We start from the raw sequence: 14,035 nt of genomic DNA, 5'->3' as shown, positions 1-14,035 counted from the left end.
CGAACTAAGCAACATTATGCTTCTCCATCAAGGAGATGCCAGTTCAGGTCTGCACTCTTGTTGCTACAAGTGGGTCAGCAAGTGACCCCATAAGTAACTCCAGTCAAAGTCTGAATCCTGACTATTAACTGAGGATGATGGGGCATCCAAGTCAGGAAACTCAGGAGAGTCTAAAGTATCCCCCTTCCAGATTTGTCAATAGGATACTGTACGGTCTGACAAATCTCAGATATGTACAGGCATAACTCCACTAAAATCAGGAGTATCGCCTGTACTCTAAGCCGTATTAAAGGCTTTCATTTCTATATTCTTGGGGGATGGGAGGAAACCACAAAAACTGTATTGAACGTTTTCTTTGTAAAGGGAAAAAAATAGCAGGGCAGAATTTCTTTCTTGGATCAGAACAAGATATCAAAGGAAAATCAGAGTAGTGCAAGACATTCTGCACCAAAAGGATTAATCAGTCCAACAAAGGCACATGATCAAAGATACATTGACACCGAGAATTTAAGCAATGTGCTGTCGCTACCCGAGTGACTTGGGGGTGTCAAAATGAGCTACCATTATCCTCCTCTCCTTGAGCTCCCATATCTCATACCAGTCAAAATCCTGTAAACTATCCGAGAGTTCCACCAGTGCCTTTTTTTTGGGTTCCAATCTTCTCTCCTCCTTTCCTGAACATGCCAAGTTTCTTCTGTGTACAGTTCCACAAGTGCCAACAACCCTTTGGCATCTCACCTGTGCCCAGTGGCAGTCAAGATAGTCTTCTCTCTTTCTTACGGCTGATGTAGATGTAGAACCACTATAGTTTTACATTTAGATGGTTAAGCCAGATAATTGCATCGATTATAGAGTATCACTTTTCTGCCTCCTCTCTATTTGTGAATCAATACCATTAGATGTCCCATGGCCTGCTCTAGATGATAACTTTCACACAGCAGTGACCTTAATTTCTTTTGCGCACCTAGAATCCACATCGGGCATGATTTACACAAATAGTTTATGGTTGTCCATGAGATTCATGTAAAATTGAAGCCAGGTATAATCTGCACTGGGTTTTTCACGAGGTGATAGCTTGTGATTGAACTCCATTTACTTATCCAAGCTTCATCAGGTTGGACGTTTCAGTGTTGAGGGCGAAGCACGTTAGTCTAAAAGGGTTTTCACAACTTCATGCATTGAGGGATATCAAGGCCCTGATACACAGGGGGAGACAAATAGTCATTTGGTAGTACAGAACTTGAGTATTGCTGGAAAAAAAACTATCGAAGCTTTTCATACACTCATCAGGACTCTTCGCAAGAATACCAATATAAGGGAAAAACAACAATTTATACTGTATGCAAAGAGAGTGCTGATTGGCTGGCAAGGGGACACTGATAGGTAGAGGCGTTGCCATGGAGAACGCACCACTGACGGTGACTGACAGTTAACTGCAAAGCATTGTTTGAAATTTAAACCAGGCAGCTTGACCCTGATTGGTCAAGGAATTGCCTTAAGGAATGAGTCAGCAAATGGCTGTCAATTATTTTGTTTTGCTGAAACAGGCACAATGTGTGTACATTTCTGTCTGCAAACAGATCCCTTTGTATTTAAGTATGGAGCTTCCAGTCCACACAAATGTGAGCCCGGCTGACAATCTTAAATTGATTCCGCGATGGGACAAATTTGCTAAATAATCCTTAGGGTGCTAAGAATTACGCTGACAACCAATTTAAGATCATGCATTCTCCATGGCAACGCCTCTACAAGTCCACTTGTCACCCAATCAGCACTCTCTTCACATACAGGACAACTGGTTGTTTTCCCTTTATATTCCCTTGCAAAGTGTCCCGTTGAGTGCAAGAAGAAAAGCTTTGACATGCCTCTTTTTTCAGCAATACACAGGAGACATTTGTTTTCCTTGATTTGCTGGACTTCCCAGAAAAATTACAGCATCATGTTGAACAGACAGGAGGGCAGTTTGTGCTGGCATGGACAACCAAGGTGTTAAGATTGACTCGCGGCTCAAGTGACAGTGCACATTGCGGTGTTCAGCTGGGCATCAATTAGAGTGACTACTTCTGGTCCATACTGGTATACAGTCAGCTACAGTGCACAAGGACCAACACCATGTCAAAAATCACAGATGCTTCCCACTTCGTATTTGCCAGTTCCTGACTCTCATTTTGGCAGCTACCTTCTTTAGGTGGCCATGGTGGAATGTGGCTCAGCTTCACTTCAAAATAGGTCAATATAGGCTCATGCAACACTATGTTGCTTTCAAGGTGTGATTAGCTTTCTTGTTATCAGGATGGGCTGCAGTAACTGGTTTGTAGGGGTTTGGTTTCAGCTTCCACTTGAAGACAGTGAACGTTAGCAAGTTATTCAATCATACAGAGCATCAAACCTGATAAGTCAACACTCAGTCCAAAAATTTGGACGTCAACATCCACCAGCTGATTTTCCATTCATAAATTCGGAGGCACCAACTAATACTAACTGCAGCACCTTAGTTCCTACTCTGGTTTGCCTTAAGCAGTTGATAGCAGGGATCGTTTTGGTTTCCCTCCTGGATTAGGCGAGAGAAGAGAGCAAGAACACAAGAAATAGGAGTCATCAACCATATGGCCCTTCGAGCCTGCTCTGCCATTCAATACAATTATGACTGATCTTGGGCCATTTTTCTGTCTGTTCCCCATATCCCTTGATTCACCAAGACCCCAAAAATCTGTCGATCCCAGCCTTAAATGCATTCAAAGAATGAGCATCCAGAGAATTCCAAATATTCACAATGAGTGAAGTAATTTCTGTTCAGATCAGTCCTAAAACAGTGACCCCTTCTTCTGAGACCTTGCCCCAGCATTTTTTATTCCCCAACCAGCAGAAACAATCTCTCGGCGCCTGTCCTCTCAGCCCCTTCAGAATCTTGTATTTTTTAATGAGATTGCCTCTCATTCTTCTAAACTTGAGAAAACAGGCCCAATTTGCTCAGCTTCTCATCATGAGACAACCCCATGATCCCAGGGACCAATTTAGTGAACCTTCGCTGTACCACCTCCATTGTAAGTATATCTTTTCCAATGAAAGCATATCTTTAAGGCATTATTCACCTCCAGTACCTCTGTCGGGACAGGGAACACAAACAGCACCCTTTAAATGGAGAGAAAACCAGAATATTGAAAGCTTGGTTCCATGTGACTTCACCACTGAGCACAAGCACAAGGCAGTGTGTGAGACTTGGAATTGCTTTCTGTATTAAACTTCTTGAATCCCACATTCGGCAGCCAAGACCCAATAATTCTGAAGTATCTATTGATGGCCTGATGCGCTGCATGATTGTGCCCAGAATTCCACACATGGTGAGTACCGAGTGGACTCACTCCCAGGAAAAGCAGCAGACAAGTAACAGGTGACTGCTAAAATTTCTCAGTAACCTGACACCAGAAGAAACAAGACAAGAACGAAATGCACACATCTGACATCCTTAACATGCAGCACAACCACAGACAAGGGCAGACCCAAAAAGAAATGACCTGGAGTGATGAAAGGCTTGGGCAAAGAAGTGGGTCTGAAAGGGGAACAGGTCAAGGCTGAAGCATTTAAGGAGAGAATTCCAAAGAATTGGGACTAAGGCAATTCAAGGTACAACTACCAATAGTGCAATGAGTGGATGGTTGTGGGAAGTGGGGTGGAGAAACAATAAACAGGTCAGAGTCAGAAAACAGATGCTGGGAAAGAAACACACCAGGATTTTGACCCAGCGACAGTGAAGGAATGCCTATATAGTTCCAAGTCAGGATGGTGACGGGCTTGGAGGGGAGCTTGCAGGTGGTGGTGTTCCCATGCATCTGTTGCACCTTTATACGGCAGAGGTCACAGGTTTGGCAAGTGCTGCCAAAGGAGCCTTGGTGAGTTACTGCAGTGCATCTTGTAGATGGTACACACTGCTGCTACTGTGTGAAGTGGTGGAGGGAGTGGATGTTGAAGGTGATGGGTGGGATGCTAACCCAGTGGGCTGCTTTGTCCTGGATGGCAGTCTTGAGTCGCCGGTGGGGGCACACAATTAGCCAAATTGGGAAAACAACACAATTCAAACTCCTGGACATTGACTAGTAACACACTCGATCCATTAAGGATAGAGTGCATGCCAGGAAAGGACCTGCTCAGATAATGCTCCAAAAGTAACTGAATAGCTCAACGCTCACCTTAGTCATGGATTTCATTGCGACCCCTCACTTGAGTAACTAAATGAATTTGCATGCAAAGTATTCAATGTTAGTTTTTTTAAAAATGTAAAAGGTTGATGAACACACCAACTGCCATGCAATTGAGGACTGTTAAGGAAACTGAATAGTGTGTAAAACATGCCGATTCCTGAACTGCTGGGAATATGGAAATAACATGCCAAGGATAAACGTTGAATATAAGATTAATAACAAAACAAAAACAGAATTACCTGGAAAAACTCAGCAGGTCTGGCAGCATCGGCGGAGAAGAAAAGAGTTGACGTTTCGAGTCCTCATGACCCTTCAACAGAACTGAGTGAATATTAGGAGAGGGGTGAAATATAAACTGGTTTAAGGGGGGTGGTGTAGTTGTAGGGACAAGCAAGCAGTGATAGGAGCAGATAATCAAAAGATGTCACAGACAAAGGAACAAAGAGGTGTTGAAGAAAAATTAATAAGGTTGATCTGTGAAAACAGTGAGTTTGATGGGCCAAACTTCTTTACCTGCTCCAAGCCTTTACTCAGTATGCACAGGGACTGGTCATATAATGAGGCATGTTGGCACCACGTTCAATGAGGCAATTCCATCACAAGAGCACCAAATATGTCGTCTTAATGTAAGATGTGCTTTTCAGCTTACAGATGAGCCCATTTGGTATATAAAGTGTAAACTATCCATTAGTTTTTGGTTATCAATCGATTAAACATCAATGAATTTACATCAAATCTTACTTCTCCAGTGTGGATAGCCTGCATCAGCTGGGGAAGATTAAATTTCTGTCTCACTCCAAATACTGGTCGGTCTCATTGTTTAAATATAGATTCAATGCTGAGCAGCCATTCAACTTCCAGAACGTTTTACATTTTTGAGAGGGTGTTTGCCTCAACCATTCTTCTCCACTGTGACTCAGTTGGTGAGAAAACATTTTCAGGAAATTGCTTGATCAGTGCTGATCCCAGCCAGGTTCACAATGACAAGTCCACACTGTAATCAGCACTCCCAGCTGGGGGTGAGGGGAGGAAGAAGGAGATGTGAGACAGTAATCATTCCGACTCTTAGTTGACAGCCATTGACACCTCTTGGAAGAGTACAAAGGTGGCAGATGAGGACAGGACGTGGCTTAACTGGGAAGGCCTTTGTGGTTAAATTGCATGTCACATGGGATCAGCGCCTCTGCCTCAGCAAGGATTCAAAAGCCCCTGGGCAGAATTTTCAGAAGGAAGAGAAATATGATCAGCTACTTAGTTCATTAACAGATCATTCCAGCTCCATTCCTAACTTATAAGAACAAGAGTCAGCCATTCAGCCCTTCATGGTTGAACTATACCTCATTTCTATTTACCTGCCTTTGTCCCATATCCCTTAACCAACAAAGCTCTATCACCAAGTCTTGAAAAGTTTAATTGGCCTGCAGCATACAAAGTCTTTTGTGGGAAATAGGGTTTCAGGTTTCATTGACCCTTGTGAGAAAAAGTGATTCCTGATTCATTGAATGCCTGACATCAAATCTATTGTGCCTTTCTGTTTTGAACGCCTCCAGAGTTAACAATCTCTCCATCTACTCTATCAAATCATTTTAAGATCCTCAATTATTGAATCCCTTCATCTTCCATAGTTATGGAATTAAAAGCTAAGTTTATGTAATCTGTCCTCATACTCTCATTTTAAGCCCAGTATGAATCTGGTGAGTCTATGTTGGACCCCTTCAAGGTCAGTATCTTTCCTGCGGTGCAGTGCCCAGGACCTAATGCAGCATTCCAAATTGGGGAGTAATTGCTCTGTCCTGTGAAGTATTAGATATTACACATCAGAGGGTCAAGAGTTTTATTCCAAATACAGCTGTCGCCCAGAGTAGAAGCTGGGTACCCCAGGATGCTTAAACAAATTAAATAACTTTTGCTGCAAGCATGCATGTTAATGTTGGGCAGGAACAGAATCAGGTTCAGCAATTCCTCAGCCTGCATCAACAGCCCACAAATATATACATAAAATGGGGAGTACAGGTATGGTAAGAGCAAGAAAAATGCCAACAGTCAAACCCTTCCCTCAACAAATTCAGGGGAAGAAACACAATGGAGGACATTCTAATATTCTATGTTATTTCTTATTAACCCCATACCTTGACTTTCCATATCATTCACAATGTCAGATCAAGGAGTCAGTCACCTGCCAACTTCCCTTCAGCACCCAATTTTCTCTGGGTCAGCTCAGTCCTCTCTGCTTTCTTTCTTCCCTTCACCACGGAGGGTACAGACACAACCCCCTCCGACTTTAGCTCCTCCCACCCTTTCCCCATTTCCAAGTGGATTGAATACAATTTACATTTGCTTTCCCCAAAAGCACCACTATCCACCCATCAAGGATCACAAAGTTTATTCAACAGAACCTGTTGAGACCCAGAGATTGTGGGCACTGTGGCCTTTTCATCACAAACAACTGCTCCCACTACTACCCAGGCAGTGATCCCAGCTCTGTCAATGCTTCACCTGCATTACAAAATGTTCCTCCACGCACAAGTTTTAAAATCCGTAACAGTACTATTGGATGCCTTCCAGTTCTAGAAAGCATCTTGCTAAAAATTCATTCCCTGATCAAAACTATTGTGCAACTATACACTTCCAATGTTATCTAAAAGCCCCTCAACAGTTACTGCACTTTAGATTTGCAAGAAAAGGCGACGACTATAAAATTGTAAACTGAGAGAATCGGAAGTTGGCTGCAGCGCAGTGTCTGCTCTTTGATGTCAAACCCACCCGCAAATGTGAAATTGTTCATATTGTTCATTTTGGCTGGAAAAATTTTAAAAATTATCTAAATGGTGAGAGATTGCAGAGCTCTGAGATTCAGAGGGCGGGGGTCTGGGTGTCCCAGTGCATGAATCACAAAAGGCTTGCTGTTCTTTTTTATTAATTCACAGGAAATGGGCTTCGCTGGCTGGGCCAGCATTTATCGCCCATCCCTAGTTGTCCTTGAGAAGGTGGTGGTGAGCTGCCTTCTTGAACCGCTGCAGTCCATGTGGTGCAGTTACATCCATAGTGGTGTTAGGAAGGGAGTGCCAGGATTTTGACCCAGTGACATTGAAGGAACAGCGATATATTTCCAAGTCAGGATGGTGAGTGACCTGCTTCCAGGTGGCGGTGTTCCCATCTATCTGCTGCCCTTGTCCTTCTAGGTGGTAGTGGTAGTGGAATTGGAAGGTGCTAAGGGGCCTTGATGAATTCCTGCAGTGCATCTTGTAGGTGTACACACTGTTGCCACTGAGCGTCAGTGGTGGAGGGAGTGAATGTTTGTGGACATGGTGCCAATCAAACGGGGCTGATTTGTCCTGGACGGTGTCAAGCTTCTTCAATGCTGAGGCAGCTGCAGTCATCCAGGTAAGTGGGGAGTATTCCATCACACTCCTGACTTGTGCCTTGTAGTGGTGGACAGGGTTTGAGGAGTCAGGAGGTGAGTTACTCATCGCAGGATTCCTAGCCTCTGACCTGCTCCTGTAGCCACAGTATTTATATGGCTAGTCCAGTTCAGTTTCTGGTCAATGGTAACCCACAGGATGTTGATAATGGGGATTCAGTGATGGTAATGCTATTGAACATCAAGGGGCGATGGTTGGATTCTCTCTTGTTGGAGATGGTCATTGACTGACACTCGTGTAGTGCGAATGCTACTTGCCACTCATCAGCCCAAGCCTGGATTTTGTCCAGGTCTTGCTGCATTTGGACATGGGCTGCGTCAGTATCTGAGGAGTCACGAATGGTGCTGAACATTGTGCCATTAATCAACAAACATCCCCACTTCTGACCTTATGATGGGAGGAAGGTCATTGGTGAAGCAGCTGAAGATGGTTGGGCCTAGGACACTGCCCTGAGGAACTCCTGCAGTGATGTCCTGGAGCTGAGATGGCTGACCTCCAACAACCACAACCATCTTCCTTTGTGCTAGGTATGACTCCAACCAACAGAGAGTTTTCTCCCTGATTTCCGTTGACTCCAGTTTTGCTAGAGCTCCTTGATGTCACAACTCGGTCAAATGCTGCCTTGATGTCAAGGGCAGTCACTTTCACATCACGAGTTCAGCTCTTTTGTCCATGTTTGAACCAAGGCTGTAATGAGGTCAGGAGCCAAGTGGCCCTGGAGGAACTCAAACTGGGCATCAGTGCGCAGGTTATTGGTAAGCAAGTGCTGCTTGACAGCACTGTTGATGACCCCTTCTGTTACTTTACTGATGATTGGGAGTAGACTGATTGGGCAGTAATTGGCCAGGGTTGGATTTGTCCTACTTTTTGTATACAGAACATACCTGGGCAATTTTCCACATAGCCGGGTAGATGCCAGTGTTGTAGCTGCACTGGAACAGCTTGGCTAGGGGCGCGGCAAGTTCTGGAACACAAGTCTTCAGTACTATTGCCAGAAAATTGTCAGGGCCCATAGCCTTTGCAGTATCCAGTGCCTTCAGCTGTTTCTTGAAATCACGTGGAAATATCACGTGGAGTGAATCGAATTGGTTGAAGACTGGCATCTGTGATGCTGGGGACCTCCGGAGGTTGCAAATGCTTCAGTCTGACCTTTTGCACTGCTATACTGAGCTCCTCCATCATTGAGGACGGGGATACTTGTGGAGCCATCTCCTCCAGTGAGTTGTTTAATTGTCCACCACCATTCATGACTGGATGTGGCAGCACTGCAGAGCTTAGGTCTGATCCGTTGGTTGTGGGATCGCTTAGCTCTGTCTATCACTTGCTGCTTATGCAGTTTGGCACGCAAGTAGTCCTGTGATATAGCTTCACCAGGTAGACACCTCATTTTGAGGTATGCCTGGTGCTGCTCCTGGCATACCCACCTGCACTCTTCATTGAACCAGGGCTGATCCCCTGGCTTGATGGTAATGGGGGGGTGTGCGAGGCCACGAGATTATAGATTATGGTTGAGTACACTCTGCTGCTGCCGATGGCCCACAGCACCTCATGGATGCTCAGTCTTGAGCTGTTAGATCTGTTCGAAATCTATCCCATTTAGCACAGTGGTAGTGCCACAGTACACGATGGAGGGTATCCTCAAAGTGAAGATGGAACGTCGTCTCCACAATAACTGTGCGGTGATCAACCGACACTGTCATGGACAGATGCATCTGCGGCAGACAGGTTGGTGAGGACGAGGTCAAGTATGTTTTTGCCTCTTGTTGGTTCCCTCACCACCAGCTGAAGACCCAGTCTAGCAGCTATATCCTTTAGGGCTCAGCCATTAGGGGTACTACCTAGCCAATCTTGGTAATGGACATTGAAGCCCCCCACCAGAGTCCATAGTGCGCCCATGCCAACCTCGGTGCTTCCTCCAAGTGATGTTCAACATGGAGAATCACAGATTCATCAGCTGAGAGAGGGTGGTACATGGTAATCAGCAGGTTTCCTTGCCCATGTTTGACCTGATGCCACAAGACTTCATGGGGTCCAGAGTTGATGTTGTGGACTCCCAGGGCAACTCCATCCCAACTTATTCCACTGTGCTGCCACCTATGCTGGGTCTGTCGGTGGGACAGGACATACCCAGGGATGGTGATGGTGCAGTCTGGGACATTATCTGTAAGGTATGATTCCGTGAGGATGACTATGTCAGGCTGATGCTTGACTAGTCTGTGAGACAGCTCTCCCAATTTTGGAACTAGCCCCCAGTATGCAGGTAATTAGGAAAGCTAATAGAATGTTATAATTTATTGTGAGGTGAATTGATTACATAAATAGGGAGGTTATGCTTCAGTTGTACAGGGCATTGGTGAGACCACATGTAGAGTATTGTGTACAGTACTGGTCTCCTTATTTAAAGAAAGATGTAAATGCATTATAAGCAGTTCAGAGAAGGTTTACTAGACTAATACCAGGAGTGGACGGGTTGTCTTATGAGGGAATGTCCCCTGGAATTTAGAGCAGTAAGAAGCGGCTTAATTGAAACCTTTAAGATCCTGAGGGGTCCTGACAGGGTGGATGTGGAGAGAATGTTTCCTCTTGTGGGAGAATCTAGAGCTAGGTGCCACTGTTTAAAAATAAGGGGACACTCATTTAAGGCAGAGATGAGGAGAATTTTTTTCTCTCAGAGGGTTGAGTGTCTTTGGAACTCTCTTCCTAAAAAGGCAGTGGAAGCAGAGTCTCTGAATATTTTTAAGGCAGAGGTAGCTAGATTCTTGATTAACGGGGGGGGGGTGAAAGGTTATCGGGGGTAGGCAGGAATATGGGATTGAAGTTCCATTCAGATCAGCCATGATCTTATTGAATGGTGGAGCAGGCTCAAGGGGCCGAGTGCCATACCCCTGCTTCTAATTCGTACATTCGTATGAATGTTCACATGTTCACTAATGGCCTGCCTCTTCATGTCCCAGAGAAACTGAGGTTACACTGGGCACTTTCCAGTTTCTCGTGAGCATAAACCCACAGTACTAGATGAGATGAGTGAATACATGCTCACTCAATATCAAACCCAACATAGCAGTGCCCTCAGTATAAAAAAGTTAAACTGTTCCTGCATTAATGTTTCACCTCAGAAACAAAATTCATCAATATGTAGAAAAATACAGGATATCCACATACAGAAACAATGTAGTTCAGTAAATTCCTGCTCAAAAGTCACAAGTTTCCCTAATTTTTAGTAGGTAAAGATTTTACTCAACTTTTGGGTATTTATCCCAACAAAAGTTGCATAAAACTTACATATTGTTTTACTAGTCTTGCGTGTTAATGACCTTTTATTTCAGCGTATCATGGAACTTGTGTATCTTTTTTAAACATAGGAACTTACATGCCGGCTCAGACAAAAATTCAACAATCTTCAGCTGCCCATTCACCCAAACAACAATATTCCAGCCTAACCCTGCTACCTGAACAGGCACAAAGCAAACAAATTATAAACAAAGCAAAAAGGGATTCTTGTATTAGAAAAAATGGAATTGAAAACTGCACTGGAGATAGTTACTTTATGTGAATGCAGTCCCATTCAATAGGAAACTGGGGCAGTCTCACCCTCACACACTTTATGTTAACTTCACTCAATCTCCTTCGAGGAACGTGAAGGTCCGCTCTGAATTTCAACAGAAATATTGGGGATCCAAATTCAAGCGTTACTTGCCTGATCAGGGGGACAGATGTGAGAAACCAGAACTTGATTAACAATAAATCTACACTAGTAAGTTTTATTATGGGCTCCATGCTGCATTTAAGGTACACTTAAAATGATTAAAAATTGCACATGTTGAGAGGATTTTAAGTAGGTTTAAGTTTTAGGTCCATTTCTCAACGGGTTGGTTTGCAGTGCAGAAGGTGAAAAGACTTTCAGAACCCAAGCATGAGCAAGGAGCCCAGGTAGGAATTCTCCACCTTTGCTCCCAATAGAAGTGGGTGCTGCAACCTGGTGTAGGCCATCAGTTGTTGGGGTGGGGGGGTGCGGAGGAATAGAGGAGACGGCTACAGGTCAGCAGGGTCAAGGGGGTCAGCCTACTGCAGGCCATCGAGGGCGGGTGCAGATCACCAAAGGGCGAGGGTGAGGGTCCTGGTGAAGACCATCAGAAGGAGTTAAGGGCGTTCTGGTGCAGGCCTTCAGAAGGACTGGGGCGAGAGCTGGTGCAGGCCATCAGAAGGAGTGGGGGGGGTGAGACTGGTGCAGGCCATCAGAAGGAGTGGGGGGGGTGAGACTGGTGCAGGCCATCAGAAGGAGTGGGGGGGGTGAGACTGGTGCAGGCCATCAGAAGGAGTGGGGGGGGGGCTGGTGCAGGCCATCAGGAGTGGGGGGGGGGGCTGGTGCAGGCCATCAGGAGTCGGGGGGGGCTGGTGCAGGCCATCAGGAATGGGGGGGGGCTGGTGCAGGCCATCAGGAATGGGGGGGGGGCTGGTGCAGGCCATCATAAAGGAGTGGGGGGGGGGGGGCTGGTGCAGACCATCATAAAGGAGTGGGGGGGCTGGTGCAGGCCATCGGAAGGAGTGGGGGGGGGGCTGGTGCAGGCCATCATAAAGGAGTGGGGGGGCTGGTGCAGGCCATCGGAAGGAGTGGGGGGGGGGGGCTGGTGCAGGCCATCATAAAGGAGTGGGGGGGCTGGTGCAGGCCATCGGAAGGAATGGGGGGGGGGGCTGGTGCAGGCCATCATAAAGGAGTGGGGGGGGCTGGTGCAGGCCATCATAAAGGAGTGGGGGGGCTGGTGCAGGCCATCATAAAGGAGTGGGGGGGCTGGTGCAGGCCATCATAAAGGAGTGGGGGGGCTGGTGCAGGCCATCATAAAGGAGTGGGGGGGCTGGTGCAGGCCATCATAAAGGAGTGGGGGGGCTGGTGCAAGCCATCATAAAGGAGTGGGGGGGCTGGTGCAGGCCATCGGAAGGAGTGGGGGGGGGGGCTGGTGCAGGCCATCGGAAGGAGTGGGGGGGGGGCTGGTGCAGGCCATCATAAAGGAGTGGGGGGGGGTGCTGGTGCAGGCCATCATAAAGGAGTGGGGGGGCTGGTGCAGGCCATCATAAAGGAGTGGGGGGGCTGGTGCAGGCCATCATAAAGGAGTGGGGGGGCTGGTGCAGGCCATCATAAAGGAGTGGGGGGGGGGCTGGTGCAGGCCATCATAAAGGAGTGGGGGGGGCTGGTGCAGGCCATCATAAAGGAGTGGGGGGGCTGGTGCAGGCCATCATAAAGGAGTGGGGGGGGGGGGCTGGTGCAGACCATCATAAAGGAGTGGGGGGGGCTGGTGCAGGCCATCGGAAGGAGTGGGGGGGCTGGTGCAGGCCATCATAAAGGAGTGGGGGGGCTGGTGCAGGCCATCATAAAGGAGTGGGGGGGGGGGCTGGTGCAGACCATCATAAAGGAGTGGGGGGGCTGGTGCAGGCCATCATAAAGGAGTGGGGGGGGGGGCTGGTGCAGACCATCATAAAGGAGTGGGGGGGGCTGGTGCAGGCCATCGGAAGGAGTGGGGGGGGGTGCTGGTGCAGGCCATCATAAAGGGGGGTGGGGGGGAAGAAGAGCTGGACCTGCCGCACAGGACACAATCCAACTATCCCCGGGGACCTGTGTGAGGGTCAGAGTGAGAGTGTTGCCTTCAGCGCGGCCTAGTCAGGCAGGCCTCCTCCTCTCACCCCTGGACTCACCTCAGTCTCTGCACCCCACACCAACCCCTCCTCCCCCGCCCCTCGATTCCTCTCCACCCCCAGGACTGACCTGCCGGGCCCGCTGCACCGCGTCCGCGAAAGCGTCTGGTTTTTTGAAGGCCGCTCCTGCCGCCCCGGGCCCGGCCGCGCCGGCACCGACTGCGTGCGGGGGCGCCGCTGTCGCGAAATCCGCCATTTCAAGCTGGGTCCGTCGCTGCAGAAACTCGCTCGGGTTTTTATCCGCGGTTATTTATTTATTTAGTCTTTTTTCTCTCTCTATCTCCTTCTTTCTTCTGCCTCACACCCTGGCACCGGCTCCAATTTCCCCCGCTCGCAGGCCCGGGCCCAGTAATGGCTTCCAACGCTCCCGCCTCGACACCGCCAAGAGACGGAGGGGGGGGATCGGCCTGACGTCGCGCTTTGATTGACGCTTCGGTGCACCAATGGGAGAGCAGGATCCCCGTGACGCCATTATGGTGGACGTCCTGGTCCTCCAAAGAGAATATGCGAGCTTTGAAACGTCATTCTGATTGACACTTTCCCCGCCAATGGGAACGCGAAAGCTGGACACATCAATATGATTTACGGTCCAACGATGCAATGGGAATGCGATATTTGTTTACGTCAGCGGGATTCACGACCCGGCACCTGAGGTCGGGGATTGATTGGCAGGCATGTGAGCCAATAGGCTCCCAGAAGGCGGTTCTGCAGCGTCATGTTGTCTGA

At 47.5% G+C, this 14,035-nt stretch overlaps 1 protein-coding gene across 4 annotated transcripts in view; it reads right to left on the bottom strand.

Annotated features, from left to right (window-relative positions):
* Nucleotides 1-13,706, bottom strand: part of LOC121271199 (KH-type splicing regulatory protein) — a 65,051-nt gene extending 51,345 nt beyond the window's left edge. For all 4 annotated transcript variants that reach the window (XM_041176974.1, XM_041176976.1, XM_041176978.1 and 1 more), the window contains exon 1: nt 13,380-13,706. In XM_041176974.1, coding sequence (XP_041032908.1) covers nt 13,380-13,505 — 126 coding nt within the window. In that variant the 5' untranslated portion in view covers nt 13,506-13,706. The remainder of the gene's footprint in view (nt 1-13,379) is intronic.
* Between the last annotated feature and the right edge of the window lie 329 nt (nt 13,707-14,035).

This window comes from Carcharodon carcharias, chromosome 30 (genome assembly GCF_017639515.1).
Source record: "Carcharodon carcharias isolate sCarCar2 chromosome 30, sCarCar2.pri, whole genome shotgun sequence".
Lineage (NCBI taxonomy): Eukaryota > Metazoa > Chordata > Chondrichthyes > Lamniformes > Lamnidae > Carcharodon > Carcharodon carcharias.
Note: the sequence above shows the minus strand (reverse complement) of the source record. Positions and strands in the feature narration are given on the sequence as shown.